Source organism: Colius striatus, chromosome 17 (assembly GCF_028858725.1).
Source record: "Colius striatus isolate bColStr4 chromosome 17, bColStr4.1.hap1, whole genome shotgun sequence".
Lineage (NCBI taxonomy): Eukaryota > Metazoa > Chordata > Aves > Coliiformes > Coliidae > Colius > Colius striatus.
Genome location: NC_084775.1, coordinates 3,543,972 through 3,564,844, shown reverse-complemented (window position 1 = coordinate 3,564,844; position 20,873 = coordinate 3,543,972). Strand labels below are relative to the sequence as shown.

Below are 20,873 nucleotides of genomic sequence, written 5' to 3'. Positions count from 1 at the left end.
GGTGTCAAGCTGGCCCCTCTCTCCATGCACACAGCAAATACCCTGCACACAGCCACAAACCCAGTCCCAGCCCTGTGGGGTCCCCACTGAGGGATGAGGCTTGAAAGCAAACCTCAGCCCTTGCAGAAGGGATCATCCAAAGCAGCCAAAGGCAGCAGAGCTGTTCTCAGAGCATGTCTCTAGTAAGAAAAGAGAGTCACTCTCTAATGCCAGCAGCTCCTCTTTGCAGTGTGACAATCCCATTTCTACAGATGAAACGTCACGTTCGGGTGCTTCCCTGGCTTAAATAGTCCCACTGGGACTTCTTATCCCCTCCTGTTCACAGCCTGGCAGGGTCAATTAGGCTTTACCCAGACAAAGCTGCTATTCTTCAGCTCCACACAGTGCTGCTGGGGTAGGAAACCTTCCAGTGCCTCTCTGGAGGCAGCCAGCTGTGGGCTGCAAGGAGCTGGCAGCCAGGCTGGCAGCAGGGCCACGGAGTGATGGTGCCATGGCTTGTGCTGGCAGCAGGAGAGGTTCAGAATCTGAGGATGGGGGTGGGAAGGGCTCTGCAGAGCTCACCCAGCCCAGCCCCTGCTACAGCAGGTTCCCCTGGCTCAGGGGGCACAGGAACGTGTCCAGGTGGGGTTGGAAACCTCCTGAGAAGGAGCCTCCACACCCTCCCTGGGCAGCCCCAGGTCTGCTGCCACCCCATAGGGAGCACACCAGCCCCAACTCCCACCCCAGGCAGTGTCAGTTGGCATTTTGGTCACAGCCACTGCCTCACTTTTTGCTGGAGCCTGTCCCAAGCTGCAAATAAGACCTAAGAGCCTCCCAGCACCAAGGGCTGACACCAAAGCCAGGCTGCAGGCAGTGGTACCCATCTCAAAGGAAGGATGCTGCACCATGGGATGCAGTTACCAGCTCCCTGCACAGCCACAGCACACAAAGGAGCCCAGAGTCACACAATCCCAGTGTGGTGGGGGTGGGAAGGGCCCTGCAGAGCTCCTCCAGCTCAATCCAAGTAGATTTCCCTACATCAGGTGGGGTTGGAAACCTCCTGAGGAGCCTCCACAGCCTCCCTGGGCAGCCTGGGCCAGGGCTCCCTCACCTCAGCACCAAAGGGGTTTTCCCTTGTGTTTTTGTGTTCCAGCTTGTGCCTGTTCCTCCTGGTCCTAGCTCTAAACAGGATTTAATGTTGAGTTCTAAATCCTATTTCAAAGCACTAACATGTCTCTGGCAGTCACTTGTTCAGCAGGAGTGACCAGATGCACCATGAGAGGATTCTGGATGGAGCCAAAGACACTTCCATCCCTTAGCCACAGGGCTGGGCTATTTCAAGGCCAAATTAGAATTGAAGGGCACCCCAAAAGTCTTTGCTCAGCCCTTTCTGCTTCCTCTCCAAAGGCTGCTAAGGAAGAATCAATTCAAACCCCAAGTCCACAGGGATCCTGACACTGTGTGAAATGGGTTTCACCCCACCAGTGACATTTGTGCTGTAGGAGAAAGAGGTTCCTCCTGCAGCTCGTGCTCTCACACTATGTCTGGGCAAATCTGCTGTTAAAATGAGAAACAAGCATCCAAAACCACACCAGACCAAGGCCAGAGCTCACCCAGATGGGACTGTGCTCCTGCCACAAGCAGCACAACAGGCTGGCAGCTCAGAAAGAGATGGAGAGACAAGTGAGGAGAGAGGGGACTCACCAAGGGCTCGACCAGCTCCTCTCCTGAGCCTCAATCTGACAACCCTCCTTTGTTCCAGTGCTTAAGGAAGTCACTCCAGAGCAATGCAGAGTGTGCCAGGCTCTGCTGTGCCCATTCCACTCATGCCCATCCTGTTGGGATTGTGGACAATGCTTAGGTACCCATGGCCATAGGGATGGGATATTGAGGAGAACTTGGCTTCCAGTGTCTGTGCCACAGGGAGGGTGTTGGGATGTGGGGTGGGCACAATGCACTGGCCCATCCCCATGGGCACCACGATGGAGCCCATCCAGCAGCATGGGGAAGACCCATTGCACTGAAAAGGCAACAAGAAACTGGTGGTGTGACCCCCCAAAGCACCATCAGCACCTCCCACAGGACCTCACAAGCCCTGGCACTTGGGAGCAGCAAGAAGAGCAGTGAGAGGTGAGCAGGAGACCTGAGGACATGCAAAACACCATGTGCCAGAGCAAGGAGAAGCCACCCACATCCCACAACAGCAACATGGGGCACAGGGAAAGCTGCAGAGATCTGTCTGCTCCTCCCAGCAAATAAACACATCTCTGCTTGGCACAACTCATCTCCACCCCTCAAGGTAACGAGCCTTGGCACCAAGCTCCATTAAACCCCATCTCCCTCCCCACAGGGGCTCAGCACTCAGCCACCACCTGCAGGATGAGGCCACTCCTCCCACAGGGCTGCAAAGCAGAGAGAGAAGCTGAAAGCAGATTGAAATGAAGATCCTGGAATCACAGAATGGGGAGGGTTGGTTGGAAGGGTCCTGCAGAGCTGCTCCAGCCCCAGCCCCTGCTACAGCAGGTTCCCCTGGCTCAGGGGGCACAGGAATGTGTCCAGGTGGGGTTGGAAACCTCCTGAGAAGGAGCCTCCACACCCTCCCTGGGCAGCCTGGGCCAGGGCTCCCTCACCTCAGCACCAAAGGACTTGCTCCTCCTGTGCCAGTGGCACTGCCTGTGTGCCAGCCTGTGCCTGTTCCCCCTTGTCCTGGCACTGGCCACCACACAACAAACACTGGCCCCATCTTCTCAACACCCACCCTTTAGGTATTGATCAGCACTGATGAGGTGCCCCTGAGCTCAGGCTTCTCTTCTCCATGCTGAACAGCCCCAGGTCCCAGCCTTTCCTCCTCACACAGATGCTCCAGTGCCCTCAGCATCTTGGTGGCCCTGCACTGGCCTCTCTGCAGCTGTCTCTCTGGAACTGGGGAGCCAGAACTGCACCCAGAGCTGCAGCTCCAGGGCAAGGCCACTGGCACAGAGATGATGCAGAAACACCAGACAGCCAGAAAAATATTAGAGTCTAGTGCAACTTTTTGTTGCCTTGCATCAAATTTTCCTCCCAGGTCACCAGGAGTGAGGATTGCTGAGCTCATGGGTCCTGAATCACAGAACCATTTGGGTTGGCAAAGTCCTTTCAGCTCCTGCAGTGCCAGCCCTCCCCTCTCCCTGCCCAGCCCAGCACTGACCCACAGCCCTCAGCACCTCAGCTTTGGGATCCCTGCAGGGCTGGGCACTGCCCCAGCTCCCTGGGCAGCCTGGCACAGGGGCTGACACCCCTCTCAGGGAAACAGTTCTGCCTCAGCTCCAACCTCAACCTCCCCTGGGGCAACTCCAGCCCCTTTCCTCTTGTTACTGGGGAGCAGAGCCCAACCTCCAGCTCCCTGCAGCCTCCTGTCAGGGAGTGTCAGAGAGTGCTGCTGTCTGCCCTCAGCCTCCTCTTGCCCAGGCTGAACAACTCCAGCTCTTTCAGCTGCTCCTCCTCAGATTTGTGCTCCAGCCCCTTCCCCAGCTTCATCAACTTGGAAAGGACCAAGTGACTTTGCTGATGCTACAACCTCTCAACAGGGACCAAGTGGCTGGTGCCACCAAACCCCTCTGTCCACAGCACACATCTAGCCCAGAAAACAAACATTCCCAGCAGCCAAGAAGGTTGGACAACCAAGGGCAATGAGAAGAGACACCTCTCCAGCAGCCTTAATCACTCCACAGCCCATCACTTCTCATTGCATCACGTTGCTGTGATGCCACATTCCATCAGGTTCTCACACCACGGGCTGTAATCCAACAGTGATGCGTGAGGAAAGCTAATGCAAGGAGACACAGCAGGGGCTGTGCTGAGAATGGGCTTTGGTTCTTGGCTGCTGGGCCCCAGAGGTCTGGGGCTGCAGGTTGAACTCAGCCAATGGTGCTTGGGGAAGAGGCAGTGCAAAAATATCCCTTGCTTCAGGCAAATGTGGTGCCTGTGCCAGGCTGAGGCAGGGAGCTGGACATCCCTGGAAATAACAGCTCATGGAGCTCCAACCAGGTGCCACTGTCCCAAAAGGCAGAGGAAGAGGAGCAGAAAAGGCCAGGAATGGCTGGATGAGCCTTCAACAGTCCTCAACAGCAGCTGAGAGGGAAGGAAAGAGTAAAGGGAGGGAAGGGAAAGGGAAAGGGAAAGGGAAAGGGAAAGGGAAAGGGAAAGGGAAAGGGAAAGGGAAGGGGAAAGGGAAAGGGAAAGGGAAAGGGAAAGGGAAAAAGAAAGGAAAGGAAAAGGAAAGGGAAAGGGAAAGGGAAAGGGAAAGGGAAAGGGAAAGGGGAAAAGAAAGGAAAGAAAAGGAAAGGGAAAGGGGAAAAAGAGGGGAAAGGGAAAAAGAAGGGAAAGGAAAGGAAAAGGAAAGGGAAAGGGAAAGGGAAAGGGAAAGGGAAAGGGAAAGGGAAAGGGAAAGGGAAAAAGAAGGGAAAGGGAAAGGGAAAGGGAAAGGGAAAGGGAAAGGGAAAGGGAAAGGGAAAGGGAAAGGGAAGGGGAAAGGGAAAGGGAAAGGGAAAAAGAAAGGAAAGGAAAAGGAAAGGGAAAGGGAAAAAGAAGGGAAAGGGAAAGGGAAAGGGAAAGGGAAAGGGAAAGGGAAAGGGAAAGGGAAAGGGAAAAAGAAGGGAAAGGGAAAGGGAAAGGGAAAGGGAAAGGGAAAGGGAAAGGGAAAGGGAAAAAGAAGGGAAAGGGAAAGGGAAAGGGAAAGGGAAAGGGAAAGGGAAAGGGAAAGGGAAGGGGAAAGGGAAAGGGAAAGGGAAAAAGAAAGGAAAGGAAAAGGAAAGGGAAAGGGAAAAAGAGGGGAAAGGGAAAAAGAAGGGAAAGGAAAAGGAAAGGGAAAGGGAAAGGGAAAGGGAAAGGGAAAGGGAAAGGGAAAGGGAAAGGGAAAGGGAAAGGGAAAGGGGAAAAGAAAGGAAAGAAAAGGAAAGGGAAAGGGAAAAAGAGGGGAAAGGGAAAAAGAAGGGAAAGGAAAGGAAAAGGAAAGGGAAAGGGAAAGGGAAAGGGAAAGGGAAAGGGAAAGGGAAAGGGAAAGGGAAAAAGAAGGGAAAGGGAAAGGGAAGGGGAAAGGGAAAGGGAAAGGGAAAGGGAAAGGGAAAGGGGGGAAGGAAAGAGAAAGGGGGAAATAGAGGAAAGGAAAGGGGAAAGAAAGAGAAAGGGCGGAAGGAAAGAGAAATGGGGAAAAGAAAGAGAAGGAGGAAGGAAAGAGTAAAGAAAGGAAAGAGAAAGGGGGGAAGGAAAGAGAAGGGGGGGAAAGAAAGGAAAGAGAAAGAATTGATGAGGTTTTTGTTTTGCAGGTGGCTGTGGGGATGAAGGCAGGGCAAAAGAACTGCCCCATCACATCATCACCCCACACCTGCAAACCAGTGCCCAGGGCAGCCCCTGAAGCCATCCCAGTGCTGCTCCCCACCCCAGGGAGAAGGACATCAAGGAGGAAACCCATCAGTGCTGGGGGGCTGGGTGGGCTGCAGGAGGTGTTGCCTGCAAACTCCTTCTTCAGCCAAGAGCCAAGCAGTGGAATGTTTAGGAGAACCCAGAATGAGCCCAGAAAGACCACATTTTAGGAAGATAAACAAAAGGGCAACGTTTGGGGAGGGGAAGGTGGCAGAAAACCAGCCTGGATGTGGAGTCAGAGGAAGTTTTTAGCTGAGCAAGGAGAGGCAAGGGAGCTCAGCCTCCCCAGGACAGCTCTTGGCATGCAAATCACTCCAGCAGCTGCCACACTTTGTCTGGGAGGGTTTTGTTCCAGTTGAGAGTCCCTCCTGGCTTGTAAAAGCTTCAACTCCTGCAGAATTAATCGGGGCACTGGTCTGAGACTGGGGAATAAAAGTCAGGCTGCACCTCCTGGGCCAGCAGCACAGCCCTGGGTGAGCTCATCAGCCCAAACCCATCAAGTCCCATCACCAGCATCTCCTGGGTGAAGGCAAATCATCCCAGGCAGCCCCATGAGCAGGATTGGGACCAGCTGCTGAGATCAAGCCTCTGGAAGGGAGTTTGCATCAGTCTGTGTCAGGGATGTCTCCACCTGAGACTCCACATCAGCTGAAATCCCTGCAAGGAGGTCAGAAAACCAACCTCCTTGCACAGAGGTAACACCACAGCTGGATTTGCTCCCAAGTGGCAGGCAGGCAGTGTCACCAACCCAGGCAGTGTCACCAACCCAGGCTGTGTCACCAACCCAGGCAGCACAGAGAGCCTTGTGGGCTTCTCCAAGCAGTAGCCACCCTCCTGCCCTCATCTCACTTCAACAGGGGAGTGTCTCTACTTGCAGAAATCAATAGTCAATCTGCCAGGGGCTTTATGCACATGTAGACATGAAGATACTCAAGTTTCTAGGTTGCTATTTGCCCCCCAAGCACTCAGGTTATCACTAAAGCACCTGCATAAGGGTTGTACTTGCTGTGCATCACTTGAGCCGTGCCCTTCAGCCCATGGATGCTGAGCCCCCAAGCTTCCCACAGTCACATCCTCTGCTTGGCATCCACCAGCATCCATCCACCCCCATGGCAAGGGGATCTGCATTGGGACTTACTTGCTGAGAAGGTGGCTTCAGTGTGGACAGGAGGGGTGGAGGGGAGGAAAGGAGGGTACCCCACGAAGAAGGAGCGCAGGGAGCGCTCGGAGAGGAGCGGGGAGCGCTGAGCGGGGATGTTCTCGCAGCTCCCCACGCTGGTGTGGATCTTGAGGTTCAAGGGCTTGTTCTTCTTCTTGACTCTAGAAGGAAAAGGGAAGGGGAGGGATAAAAAGGAGAGAGAGAAGTGAAGGGTAAGAAAGCAGGGGGGGAGGATTTTCTTGCAGGCAGGGAGGAGAGTGAGGTACCGAGGGGCTGGCTGCTCACACAGGGACATCTGCACCAAGGGGTTAAACACAGGCTTTGACCCCTCACAGAGCAGCCTGGGGTGCAGGAATCAGAGGATCATTTGGGTTGGCAAAGCCCTTTCAGCTCCTGCAGTCCCAGCCCTGCCCTGCCCAGCACTGACCCACAGCCCTCAGCACCTCAGCCCCACGGCTTTGGGTCCCTGCAGGGCTGGGCACTGCCCCAGCTCCCTGGGCAGCCTGGCACAGGGGCTCACACCCCTCTCAGGGAAACAGTTCTGCCTCAGCTCCAGCCTCAACCTCCCCTGGGGCAACTCCAGCCCCTTTCCTTGTGTCTTGTCATTCACTAGTGAAGAGCCTGACCCCCAGCTCCCTGCAGCCTCCTGTCAGGGAGTGTCAGAGAGTGCTGCTGTCTGCCCTCAGCCTCCTCTTCTCCAGGCTCAACACAACCCACTGCCTGTGATTCCAGGATGAATTGCTAGAATTAGCCAAAAATCCAACGTGGGAGCAGAGAGGGAGGGAAGGAAATGGTGGTGTCTCTGCCACAGCTGCTGTCCAGGAGGGAAACCCAGAGCATGTGGCCCCAGAAGCAAAGCAAAGCTGCACAGCACCACTGCAGTGGAAATCAGGGGGACATAAACCCAAGCACTGCAGGCTCTTAGAACTTCCCTCTGCATGCAACAGCTGCTCTCCTGCAAACACCTCTGTGCATGTTTGCAGGCACCAGGTCCTGCCATCAGGCCAATAACACTGACCAGAGCTGCAGCAGAGCTCCAGTGCCAGCTCCTGAACCATCCTCCCTGGGGCCACCCATCTCCCACCACCCCAGGACCCAGCAAGGCTCAGGGGGCATCTGGTCATGGCAGTTGGTAGGAAATGACCATGCTGTGCTCAGCAGCCTGCTTTAGCAGAAGAAAATTCAACTGCCCTCTAATAAGCTTTTCCTCACACAGGAAAAGCTGCTGCTGCTGTCTTGAGGGTGGCTGGAACAACTCCTCTGGGTATGCTGGGGATGGGGAAGGTGGTTGCTTCCAGCTGGGGCCAATAACACAACCCTCCAAGCTTGGAGCTTGTGGGAATCTGGTGCAGGCAATAGCCTCATGGACAATGCCTTGCCAGGAAGAACCTGAGCCTCTAACCCTTAAAGCAAACCTGCAAGGCAAGAACAAGCCTGGTCTAACCCCTCCATCACTACTGCTTGATCCCAACCCAGTGGCACAACCACATCTCCACCAAAGCCACCAGTGCAGTTTCCCCAGCGTGGGCATGGCCCCAGCTCTCCCCACCCTCAGCCCAGGCACTCAGCCCAAAGTGCTTCCTGCAACACAGTGATTAGGCACTAAGCTCATTTTTTTCCACCCATAAATCAGTTCCAGACCAAATATTTACAGGGAGCATCATTTCCTTGCCAAGCAGGGCTGGTGACAGCTCTCATTATTAGGAAGGATGAGTGATTTTGGACAGAGAGAGATGTTTCTCCCTCTCTGTTTCTTCAAGGGAAAAGAAGAAATTAATAGATCCATGCAAACACCATGATCCAACTGGGTGACTGGCAAAGGCTGGGTGGCTGGCAAAGGGTTGGCAGCCTGTCTCACCATGCCCTTGACCCCTTTTCCTTCCCCTAAAGGAGGAGAGCAAGGACCAAAGCTTGGAGAGGAGGAGGATGCTGCAGCAGGAGCATCACAGAATCCCAGAGTGGTGGGGTGGGAAGGGCCCTGCAGAGCTGCTGCAGCCCCAGCCCCTGCTACAGCAGGTTCCCCTGGCTCAGGGGACACAGGAACGTGTCCAGGTGGGGTTGGAAACCTCCTGAGGAGCCTCCACACCCTCCCTGGGCAGCCTGGGCCAGGGCTCCCTCAGCTCAGCACCAAAGGACTTGCTCCTTGTGTTTAAGTGGAATATTTATGTGCCAGCCTGTGCCTGTTCCCCCTTGTCCTGGCACTGGCCACCACACAACAAACACTGGCCCCATCCTCCTGACACCCACCCTTTGGGTATTGATCAGCATTGATGAGGTTCCCCCTCAGCCTTCTCTCCTCCATGCTGAACAGCCCCAGGTCCCACAGCCTTTCCTCAGAAGAGAGATGCCCCAGTCTCCAGCAGCATCACCCCTGGCAAGCTGCCCTTCAGACCAGCCTGTGCCTGCACCAGCCCAGTGCAGGACCTTGCCAGCCCTTCTGGGGAGAGATGAACCCAAGGGCTGCACTAACCCAGTCCCACTGCATTTTCTCCTCTATGAGCACTGAGCTACTCCCAAATGAAGCTTTTTCTTCTCCAGAAGTAAAAGATCTCTCACTTTCCAGGCCATAAGCAGAGCTAAGGGTGTAAATCCCATGGGCAGAAGGGGCTGCACCTCCCAACCACCACTGGCCTCAGCTTCTAATCCCCAGGAGTGGTTTCATCCATCTTTAGCAACCATTCCCATTTTCTCCTCATCTACCCAAGCTGCCATCACAGCAAGCAGGAAAAATCATGTGGTGGAAATACACTGAGGGCCTCCCAACACAACCCAGCCCCCAAGCTCCCAACCTCCACAGCCTGGGGGCATGAAAGGCTCACTCTCCTGTGCCAGGCTACCCTGGGCACCACTCACAGGGTAAGTCCCAACCCAGCAAGGACAGCAGAAGCAAAACAAGGATGAACATCAACAGAAGCTAATAACCCATAGGGATAATGCTCCAAAACAGCAGCAGAGCCCTTTCTCCTTGAAGGGAGGCTGGACCTTGCTGCTGGGGGGTTGGTTCTCAGCTAAAGCCCAGTGCAGGATGCTCACTTGGATGCTCAGGAAGGGAGGGGAGGTGTGGGGAGGGTTGTTGGCTGCACTAATCCTCCCATTAAGCAGCATTTCAGCCCTCTCCAGAAGCTGGTGAGCTCTCAGCTGCCTGGGTTGGAGGTGGGGGGAGCAGAGAGGGGGAGGAGAAGGCAAGCTCTGAGCTTAAACCATCCCAGGGATGATGGAGGAATGCTGATGGAGCTGCAGCCGAGGCCAAGGGCTCATTTAGATGGTGCTGATACCTCACAGCCCCTGGGAAAGGACCATTTGCCTCCAGTCACAGCTGGACAACTCCTGAAATGAGCCTCCAGCCCTGTGAAATGCCAGGTAGGGGGAAGAGGGAGGTATTACACAAGGCTTCTGTGGTAAGTTGGCTTTCAAGGGTTTGGGGAGAGCAAAGAGGATCCCACAGAGGCTTGCAGCCAAGCCCCCTGCCCCCAAATCTAAGGACACAGGCTGAGGTGACTACAGCAGCCATCCCCAGTGCAGGGACAAGGGCTCTTTTCCCACCAGATTCAGAGCAGATCCCTAAATCCTGACTATTGTTTTACTCTTGGACCCTCAGGTTCCCCATCTCTGCCCTGGCCCAGGCACATTTGGGCTCTGTCAGCAGCAAGCAGCCCTTGCTGCAGAGGTACCAAGCTCCCTACCAGCAAGACAGGGGCAGACTTTGTCCCACAGAGCCCTGAGCTCCCCAGACCTTTTCTGTGGTCAGCAGTTCTCAGCTCATCCCATGGTGTGAGCCCCAGGGCTGCTCCCAGACCTGCAGAATCCCCCCTCCCCCAGCATCCTGCTCCTCTCTGTTACCTCTCACCATCCCTTCACCCCTTCCACAGCCAAAAAACACACCTCATTTTTATCCTTGCCTTCCCTGGGCATCTCTCAGCAACGAGGCACAGACCCCCCTGACCCCAAACCCTCCAAAACCAGAGCTGATTCATTTCTGCTGCATTGGATGCTCAGGGAAGTCAGAGCCAGTCCCTGGGAGTGATGCCACAGGCAAGCAGGTAAATGCCAACTATTAGGGACATCATTTCACGCCAGAACTTGCTAAATAGGTGATGATGGCTTTCAAACAAAACAAAACAAGAAGGCTGGGCTCGTTTGAAACGCTTCATGCAAATCCCTTTAGGTGTCAATCCAGCCTGAAGGGCTCAGCCCTGCCTGCTCTGTGCAATCACTCAAAGGCTTATCACCAGTGCAGGGAAGGGGGGTGAAGAGGGGAAATAAAGGGTTTCAACAGGCAGTGAGAAACAGGAGCAGACACCCAGGACAAAGGGCTCATCACTCCTTTGAGCCCCAGCCAGGCTCTGCACCAGGGAGGGACGCTGGAGGCTGGGAGTGATGGGGACTGGTAGAGGGAGGAGGGATGCTGGGCTGGTGTGGGGGCTGCAGGGTGCTGCTGAGGCTGTGGGGAGCTCTGCATGAAGCAGCTGGGATGGGTTATTCAGAGGCTGGAAGAGCAGGATGTGCTGGGAAGGGCACTTGGGATAGGAAGATGGGCACAGGGAGATGTAGAAGTGCCAGGGAGTGGAAATGCAACAGCCATAGGGCTGGCAATCCAGCCTTGCTGTGCTGCCAGCCTATGGCTCTGGCCAAGGCTACAGCTGAGCCATGGCCATCCCAAAACCAACTCACCAACCAGTCCCTGGGGAAACCATTCCCTTCTCCCTGCCTTAAAGAAAAGATGGAAAGGGGGTAACCAAGTCACTGCTCTGCAGGCTTGTGTGCTCACCTGGCAATGGGACTGTAATAAACACACCATTAAAAGAGACTTAAATGGAGCCCAAACAGGGGAGCTGCCCCTGCAGTTGGCAGTGCCAGGCTGGTTTCTTCAGCACTTTGCTCCTCTCCAGCACAAGAAGTGTTTCTTTTAAAGGAAGAGAAATAGAGTGAAGGGGGGGGGGGGGGGAAGCTCCATCCCCTCATCAGTATTGATGGTCTCTGCAAAGGATTAAGGATCATTGCTGAAGTGCACAGGACCTCAGCCCAGAAGACTGATGGCCTTTTGACTGGCTTAATTGCACAATCTTCTGTATTAAATCAGAAGGAGAAGGTTAGAACTCTTCCCCTGTGCCTGAGCTGCCTGAGAGGCTCTGCCTGTCCTCACCAGGCACCCACCTCCAGCCCCAGCAGGCAGAAGCTCACAATCATTGGGGTTGGAGAAGGTCTTTGAGGGCAGCTGTTAATCCCATGACAAAAACTAAGGAGAAAACCCCTCAGATTGGATTTGGTTTTAAGGTAAGGAGCTTCCAGCTCTGCTGCTTTCCCATAGGGAGTCCCCAAAAACCACCAAAAGCCAGTGACTTGCTGAGCCAAGCAGCATGAGCATCCTCAAATGAACACACCAGGGGAGTTTAAACCCAAACTATCACAGCTGGAGTCATCACAGCCTGAGAGGGAGCCACCAGGTCACCTCCCAGCAAAGGTACAGTATCCATGCCCAGTGCCACACTGTGCAGCAAGGACAACACTGTCTGCTTCAGTATTTTTAAGGTTCAAGGCAAAGCCACAGGTGAAGTGGACAGTGAGGTGGATGGAGAGCTGCTGAGTGACAGAGCCCAGAGTGGGGATCGATGGCACAGAGTTGAGTTGGAGGCCTGTGGCCAGTGGAGTTCCACAGGGATGGATCTGGGGCCAGTCTTGGTCAACATCTTCATCAACCACCTGGATGAGGGGACTGAGTGACCTTCAGCAAGTTCATTGATGACACCAAACTGGGAGCACTGGCTGATTGCCCAGAGGCTGTGCTGCCATTCAGTGGGATCTCAACCAGCTGAGAGTTGGGCAGAGAGGAACCTCCTGAGGTTCAACAAGTGCAGAGTCCTGCAGCTGGGGAGGAACAACCCCCTGCACCAGCACAGGCTGGGGGTGACCTGCTGGAGAGCAGCTCCAGGAGAGAGACCTGGGAAAGCTGGTTGATAATAAGCTAAACATGAGCCAGCAACGTGCCCTCATGGGCAAGAGCCAATGGCAGCCTGGGGGCAGCAAGAGAGTGTGGGCAGCAGGGTGAGGGAGGTTGTGCTGCCCCTCTGCTCTGCCCTGCTCAGGCCTCATCTGGAGTCCTGGGGCCAGTTCTGGGCTCCCCAGCTGCAGAGGGACAGGGAACTGCTGGAGAGAGGCCAGTGCAGGGCCAGCAAGATGCTGAGGGGACTGGAGCATCTTCCTTGTGAGGAAAGGCTGTGGGACCTGGGGCTGTTCAGGCTGGAGAAGAGGAGACTGAGGGGGATCTTATTAACATTTACAGATATCCAAAGGGTGGGTGTCAGGAGGTTGGGACATCCCTCTTTTCTATAGTAGCCAGCAACAGGACAAGGGGTGATGGGATGAAGCTGCAACACAAACAGTTCCATTTAAACATAAGGAAAAGCTCTGTCAGTGTTGGAGTGAGGGAGCCCTGGCCCAGGCTGCCCAGGGAGGGTGTGGAGGCTCCTTCCTTGGAGGGCTTCAAGACCCACCAGGACACGTTCCTGTGTGACCTGATCTAGGTGGGAGCTGCTTCTGCAGGGGGGTTGGACTGGATGATCTCTAAAGGTCCCTTCCAACCCCACCATTCTGTGATTCTAAAGCCAGTGGATTCTTTTAACCTGTGTGAACAGATGATATTTCTTCATTACACCCCCAGATCTGAACCAGCTCTGGGCTTGATATGAACAAAGAAAACAGAAACTATCCCCCTGGATGTTACATTTCTCCTCCTCATTACTGTAAGAGGCAACAAAACCCCCCTCTGTCCTCCAGCCAGAGGAAAAGCAGCTTCTTCATATCAAAGCCTCCACAGTTAAATATTTATCCAAGTGCCTGTCCCTGCCTTCCCTGGATGGCTGAGTTTTAAGACTCAAGCCTTACTGATCTATTATTCTCTTTTCAGAGCACAAAGAGTAACTTTTTTATTACAGCTGCAAATTATAAAGCTGGGAAAGCCTTTGAAGGGAGCTCAAGCCAAACAGGGTGGGTTTTATCCCACCCCTCCCTTGGGACTCGTGTGCCAAGGAGTCGGTGCTGTGGGAGGTGGGGCAGGGACAGCGTGAGGAGCAGACTGTGGAAGGAGCTCAAGGAGCTTAATTGGCAGGATCCTGAAGCAAAGTCCTGTTTCTCATTAAAGCCCTTCTGTTTGCTTCGTTTCCACAGTTACTTTTCTTTGGGGAGGGGGCAGAAGGGAGCTGGGGGCTGAGCATCCCACCCACTGGCTGTGGCCAAGGTGAGGTCAAGGCTCTGGTTTGATGGACACTTGTGCAGGGCAGTTTTTCCTCCAGTAAATCAGAGATTCATAGAATGATTTGAGTTGGAATGGACCTTTAAAGGTCATTTAATCCAAACTCCCTCTGTGATGAGTAGCAACCATCTTCAACCAGACCAGGTTAAGAGCCTCAACCAACCTGACCTTGAACCCTTCCAGGGATGAGGAATCCACAGCCTCCCTGGACAATCTGTGCCAGTGTTTCACCACCCTCAGAATAAAAGGTTTCTTCCTCATATGTAGTCTGAATCTCCCCTCTTTTAGCTTGTAATCATTGTCCCTCACCCTGTTGCAACAGGCCCTACTCAAAATCTGTCCCCATCTTATAAGCTCCCTTTCAACACTGAAGGTCTCCTTAGAGCCATCTCTCTTCCAGGCTAAACAACCTCAGCTCTTTCAGCCTGTCCTCACAGGAGAGGAATGAGTTGAAGACAGAGCTCTCCATCAGTGTAAGACCCCATTCCCCACCCATCATCACCTCCACCCCTTAAACTCAGCTAAGAAAAGGGATGTGGTCAGCTCAAGCACTTGCCTACACCACTTGTACTAACATGAGAAAAACAAGACACACAGAGCTCTTCTGGGAGGCAAGCCTCCAAAAATAGCCCCACTGGAGGGAAAAGCATGGACAGCCCACAGCTGGAAGTCCTGAGGTGCAGGTTCATGGCACTAATGAATGCACTGCAAGCCTTTCATCTCAGAGGAGACATGGGGCAATTGGGTTTGCTTGCAGGCTGCCCCTGGATCTGAGGCTGCTGGTGCATGGTGGGCTTGGGGACCTTTTGAATGGAAAGAGAAATGTCAGAGCATGGCTTTCTGGGGAGCTCTCCCTGGTTTTCATATCCTTATTGCCAATGGAGCCACAGGAAAGCTTGGCCACCTCATCACCTGCCTGGCCACTGGGCTGGCCACAGCAGTGAGTCAATGGGGGCTTGTAGGACAGTGACAAAATGCACTCACCAACCTCTTGGGCCACAAAGAAGAGGACAGAGGAGTTGCTTCATGTCTTTCCTGCAGAGCTACAGCTGGAAGAGAGAGCTGAGAAGAGCTCAAGCATGTCCTCCTATCATGACAAACAGTGGTCAATCCATCTCCTGGTCTCCAGCACCTGCACTCACCAGGCCCTTTCCTCCCCCATGGACACTGTGGCAGCACATCAAGCAATGGTGTTGGCAGCAGGAGAGCTCTGCTGCCTCTCACCACCACCATCCCCTCACCCCCAAGATGTTAATCCTTATCTAAATTCATCATCACCCTCCCCAAAGTGGCGAAAGGAGGCTCAACGTCTCATTAAAGGACACGGTGAAAAAGTTTCTCCTCTAAGCATGTTCCAGCTCCTGCTCCTCTTGATGGAATACCACAGCAGTAATTAACATTAATGATGTACCTAAGGAGAACTGCAGCCCAGAGCAGTGGGATAATTGCAGCAGAGTGCCAGTTTGTTATGGTGGCTACCCATCACTGTCAAGCCATGGTGTGCAGACCATACTTTGAGAGAGCTGGAGACAATCCAGGACCTGTGCAAAACTCCACAGCCCTGACTCACCATCAGAGGCACTGAGATTCAACAGAAAGATGATGTGGAAATGCAAAGAGAGACATGCTGCTGCTTTTGCTCTCCAAATGCCTTCACTTCACTGCTGTCCTCCTTGCACAAGTGCCAGGTGGGTCTCCACGTTGTTGGCCACCACACAGGATGAGTAGCACAAGGCTTGAAGGTTATTTGCACATGTTGGGAGTGTCCTGCTGCATCCACCTGCTCTGCAAACATCAATCTCTTGCTCATCCCCAAAGCCAAGCCCTCACATGCCTTGCCAAGGCTTGGAAATGTCAGTGAGACACCAGGCACAAGAGCTCTCTTGATGCCTCTCTGTCCAATCCAGCCCGTGCAGGACATCAAGCAACGTGTTTGTCTGGTAGGAGAGTTTGATTGGGATTGATACAGGAGAAAACATCCTTATGATAAAGGTTGCAGAGCAGCAGAATTAATGACTTGTCACTCAGCAGCATTTAAGACCAGTGTAGATGATTAACTCCAAGGGGTTGTCCAAGCCCAGGCTGCCTGGTGTGGTGGGGTGAGTGGAGAAGACCTCTGGTTTCTGCAAGTTGATGACTCTGGCACTTGGATGCCCCAAGTAGGAGCCCACACTAGACTTGGCCAAGTGCCACAGGAGGTGCCCTGCTCTCACATTTCTCTGTCATGTAGGATGGAAATAAACAGCCCCAGCACTGAGAAAGGGACAAGTGAGAGCTGGGTCAGATTGGGAATAACACAAGGCAAAACAGGTATGTGCCCTGTCAGCAGATGTGATGGGAACTTCACAGCTGACTTCATCTCTCCAGGATATCCTCATCCTCATTTTGAACAATGGTACCAAAAAAACAGCCCAGCCTAAAGGCAAGGAGGATGATCATCATAAGGCTTTGGAGAAACAGCCTTTGCCATCAGAGCATCTCACCCTGCCTGCAGCCACACCTCAAATGTGACTGCAACGATGCAGGACAAGGAGCACAAGTGTGATGGGCAGCAGCTGAGGGAATGGGGGTGTTCAGCCTGGAGAAGAGGAGGCTGAGGGGAGGCAGGAGCACTCTCTGACACTCCCTCACAGGAGGTTGTAGCAAGGTGGGGGTTGTTCTCTTCAGTAATAAGTGACAGAACAAGAGGAAATGGGCTGGAGTTGCCCCAGGGGAGGTTGAGGTTGGAGCTGAGGCAGAACTGTTTCCCTGAGAGGGGTGTCAGCCCCTGTGCCAGGCTGCCCAGGGAGCTGGGGCAGTGCCCAGCCCTGGAGGGACCCCAAAGCCCTGGGGCTGAGGTGCTGAGGACCAGGGGTCAGTGCTGGGCTGGGCAGGGGGAGGTTGAGTAGTTGCCCTCCATGATCTTAAAGCTCTTTTCAAACTGTAATGATTCTATGACTTCACTGAAGATTTAGCTAAAACAAAGCTGGAGGAGCCTCCTCCCAGCCCAAACCTGACCTAGGCACACCACACAAACTGCACATCAACTTCAGCAGCTGCTTCACTTCACAGCTCCTGTGAGGGTTCAGCCTTTCTAGCAGGGCTCAGCAGCACCAGGTCTCTCCCTCTGCTCCTCCCTCCCCAGAGGCTATCCCTTAAAAACCATGGACTTCATGAGTTTGTCCAGACACCAGAGTGGTGAGAGGAACCACAAGTGGGAAGCAGATGAGGTGTCAGGCTCACCACCCCTCCCCATGGGTCTAAGGATGAAGACAACCCTCTGGGACACCACCTCTTGTCTCCAGAGCTCTTGATCTGCACCCTCCAAAGGGTTAACACACACTCTTGAGCTCACTCTTAACTAGCTTGACTTTTGTTGCCTCACTAATGTGTTTTTAAGAGCTTCCACTCAGAGTTTGTTGGGTTTAAGGGTTTTTTTTTCCTTCCCCCTGACTTCTTGCTGATGAATAATCATTAACTATCCATGAAAGATTTAAATGGCCCAAGGAATTCATGAGGTATTAAATGGGCATTATATTATCAGCCACTCTAAATGTTTTGTTTCCCTTTCAAGACCATTCATGAGATGTTTATGGGTTGTGGATTTATGGAAGCCAGGGGATCTTTTGAGGAGTAATGTTCCATACCCCAGAGTTATGGTCAACAGCTGGAGGCTTCCTGCAGGAAAAGCTGAGGCTGTGAGCTCAAACAATTTAACCCCTGCTTCAGGAGGTCTTGGTGTACAAACCCAACAGATTAAACCCCAGAAGGAAGCTCTGAAACATAAAATGCAAGTGAGTTTGTGAGCTGTCATTGAGAGTCAAGTGGTACGTGCTGCCCTTGCTTCAGAAGACCTGGCTGCTGCTACTGCTCTCCCCAGTTGAGATGGAAGAGTCTGTGGGGGCAGCTCTGCAGTGCCCTGACACATTCATTCCATCAACACTGACCCCCAGCTCATGGGGAGAGAGCTTTTTGCTCTTGCCAAGGGCATCCCTGACTCCCCAAAGCCCATTTCACCCCATCCTGAGATGTGCCAGGTGAGGAAGGACATCAGCCTGAGAGACAGCAGCCTCCCTCTTGGGATGGATCCCACCAAAGAGTGCACACAGGTAGTATGGGGGTAAATCTAGACCCTTAAAATCACCCCAGGAGATCCCAGCCAGCACCTGAGATCCCCAGCAGCATCCCCAGGCTATCAGCTCCCCAGGTCCAGCATCTCTTCCCATGCTGGCTCAGGGATCTGCACCAAATACAGGGCACAGAAAGCCAGGGTCTGAAGCAAATCAAGAGCCCACTGGCACAGCTAAAACCAGGAGGACTTTGATCAGAGCACACTTGAAAGCATTTTGCAGTGACAAGCTCCATTTCATGTTTGGGGTCAGGAGACTCTCAGCCTATACAGAGAGAGCACAGAGGGACTGAGACACTGCACAAGTTCCAACAGCAACAAAACCCCTTGACCCTACACACACATAGATTGCATGGACACAGCCATCAAATGAGAATTAGCTGATAACAGCCCCAAAAAGCCACTTCTTCTCTGTACCAGGCAAAGCATTAGCCACCATATCCAAGCTAATAAACAGCCCAAACTTCAGCATGCCTCTGCTAGAGAAGAGAGGGGGGAGAAGAAAGAAGCTGTCCCTTTAATGCACTAATTACTATCCCAAACCACTAATGGGATTAGAAAGCAGGATTTAGTGGTTGCCTCCTGAAAAATCATTAAGTGCCATTAGAGAAAATTAACCTCCCTGGTTCTCCAAGTGACTTTGGGGAGCTCGAGTCCTTCTGCATCATCACGACGAAGCCCAGTGGGATGCTGACAAAACAGAGCCCTGCTCATATTGGCTCTCTCTTTCCTCTCTTAATTCATCAACCATGAACTAAAGTTGCCCAGCACCACCAGGAAAGGGAGCAGCAAACTGGACATGGTGGGATTGAAGGAAGGCAAGGGAGTCATGAAGGAGGGATGTGACTGTGTTCACACAAACCCTGTGTCTGATTCCCTTCTCCACACCCTGCTCTGCTCTTTCCCCCTGCAGGAAAGTCAAAGCATCCAGCTCAGGGAACTGGGTTTGTTGGAATAAGGTCCAGAAGGACCTTATTATGGAATAAGATCCAGTAGGAATAAGGTCCAGAAAGAATAAGGTCCAGAAGGATTGGATATGGGATAAGGTCCAGAGGGATTTGCTGGAATAAGGTCCAGACACTCATGTCCAAACCTCAGCCCAGATCCATGTCAGGATGAGCCAGGGTGTGCAATGACCTTGGTAAGGATATAATGGCTCAGGAGGGAACCCAAGGGAGGTGTTGCCCTTGGTGAGAACTGCTTGGTTGGTAAAGGGTAGAGCTTGGGTCAGATGCTGAAATGCAACTCAGAGCAGGAGAGGAGCCAGGCTGCTTGCTAAGGCTTTGCTCCTGTGAACCTGCTGATGCTCAATGGAGACAGACCACAGCAAATATGACTTTCCAGTGTCTAAGCATGAAGGGGAGAGTGGCCTTATGCTGTCCAGCTGAAATAAACCCACTTCCCAAAGCTACAAGAGCTTAGAGACCAGGAGCTCCCAGCCCAGGGGAGAAGGATGACCAAGGAGTGACACTGTGATGCTCCAGCCACCCCAAACCCCCTCTGGTGTCCTCCTGCCTGAACAGAAAGGGACCAAGGTCTGGCAGCCAGGAGCAACCAGTGAAGACATTTGAACCCTTCCTGTGCCCCAGATGGAACTGTTAGGCAGAAGGGTCTGCTGGCAGCCTGCCATTGCCATGCCAGGGTACCCTGCTCCCACCACATCCCTCAGAGGACTCTGCTCAGGCTTGTGGCACAGCCTTTTATCCCTAAGAACCCCAAATTCCTGGACAAACAGAGTGGTTTTGTCCTGGGGCTCTTGTTTTGGGAGGCTAGCAGGGACCAGCACTGCTCCATCCCAGGGATGAGCATCTCAGGGAGAGAAGCTGATGCCCCAGTCATCAGTCCCCTCTGCCAGCTCACCCCAAGGCAGCAGGTTTAAGCACAGCACAGCCCCCTTAAGGGCCTGAAGGAGATGGAGATGGAGTGTGCTGGTGCTGGTGAGCCCTTTCCCTGCCCAGCAGCAGCCTCTGCTGGCACCAAAGCCACAAAGCAAGAGCAGCAGGAAGGAGCCAGAGACTGAAAAGCCTTCATCAAACACCATCAAGGACAGATGAGATACTGGGGCTGGGGTGTCTAGAATCTAAAGTGTTACAGCCATAAGCTTTTCTATATCCTTTATATATTTACTGTTGGAGTGAGGGAGCCCTGGCCCAGGCTGCCCAGGGAGGGTGTGGAGGCTCCTTCCTTGGAGGGCTTCAAGACCCACCTGGACACGTTCCTGTGTGACCTGATCTAGGTGGGAGCTGCTTCTGCAGGGGGTTGGACTGGATGAGCTCTGCAGGTCCCTTCCAACCCCACCATGCTGTGATTCTATGATCCACACAGCCAGGTTTCAGCTGAAAAATGATTCTCCCCATCTTGCTCTCACAGACAGTTTGTGTATCTCTGTGCTGCAGCAAAAATCCCACCCTCCAAGCCACCCACACCCCACAGTCCAGCACTGGGGTGGGCTCTGGAGCCCCTCAGTGCTCCTCATCCATCCCACTCTCCCAAAATCATGGAGTCACAGCATGGTGGGGGTTGGAAGGGACCTGCAGAGATCACCCAGTCCAACCCCCCTGCAGAAGCAGTTCCCACCTAGATCAGGTCACACAGGAACGTGTCCAGGTGGGTCTTGAAGCCCTCCAAGGAAGGAGCCTCCACACCCTCCCTGGGCAGCCTGGGCCAGGGCTCCCTCACTCCAACACTGACACAGTTTTTCCTTCTGTTTCAGTGGAACTTCTTGTGTTCCAGCTTCATCCCATCACCCCTTGTCCTGTTGCTAGATACTATAGAAAAAAGGGATCCCCCAACCTCCTGACACCCACCAAAATAAGGTCCCACAAGAGCCAAGGACCATCCATCACCATCCCAGCAGCATCCCTGCTGCTTGCTAGAGCTGCACAAGGGCTTTTCTCCCTCTAAACTCAAGAAGATGACACCACAACTGGACATTTAGAGGCTAAAGCTCCAGAAACCAATTTCATAGAACCATAGAA

General features: G+C 53.4%; 1 protein-coding gene across 1 annotated transcript in view; it reads right to left on the bottom strand.

Annotated features, from left to right (window-relative positions):
- Positions 1 to 20,873, bottom strand: part of KSR2 (kinase suppressor of ras 2) — a 97,169-nt gene that overhangs the window by 55,616 nt on the left and 20,680 nt on the right. Inside the window, exon 5 of the mRNA XM_062010050.1 lies at positions 6,518 to 6,699. Within this exon, the coding sequence (XP_061866034.1) occupies positions 6,518 to 6,699 (182 nt within the window). The remainder of the gene's footprint in view (positions 1 to 6,517; positions 6,700 to 20,873) is intronic.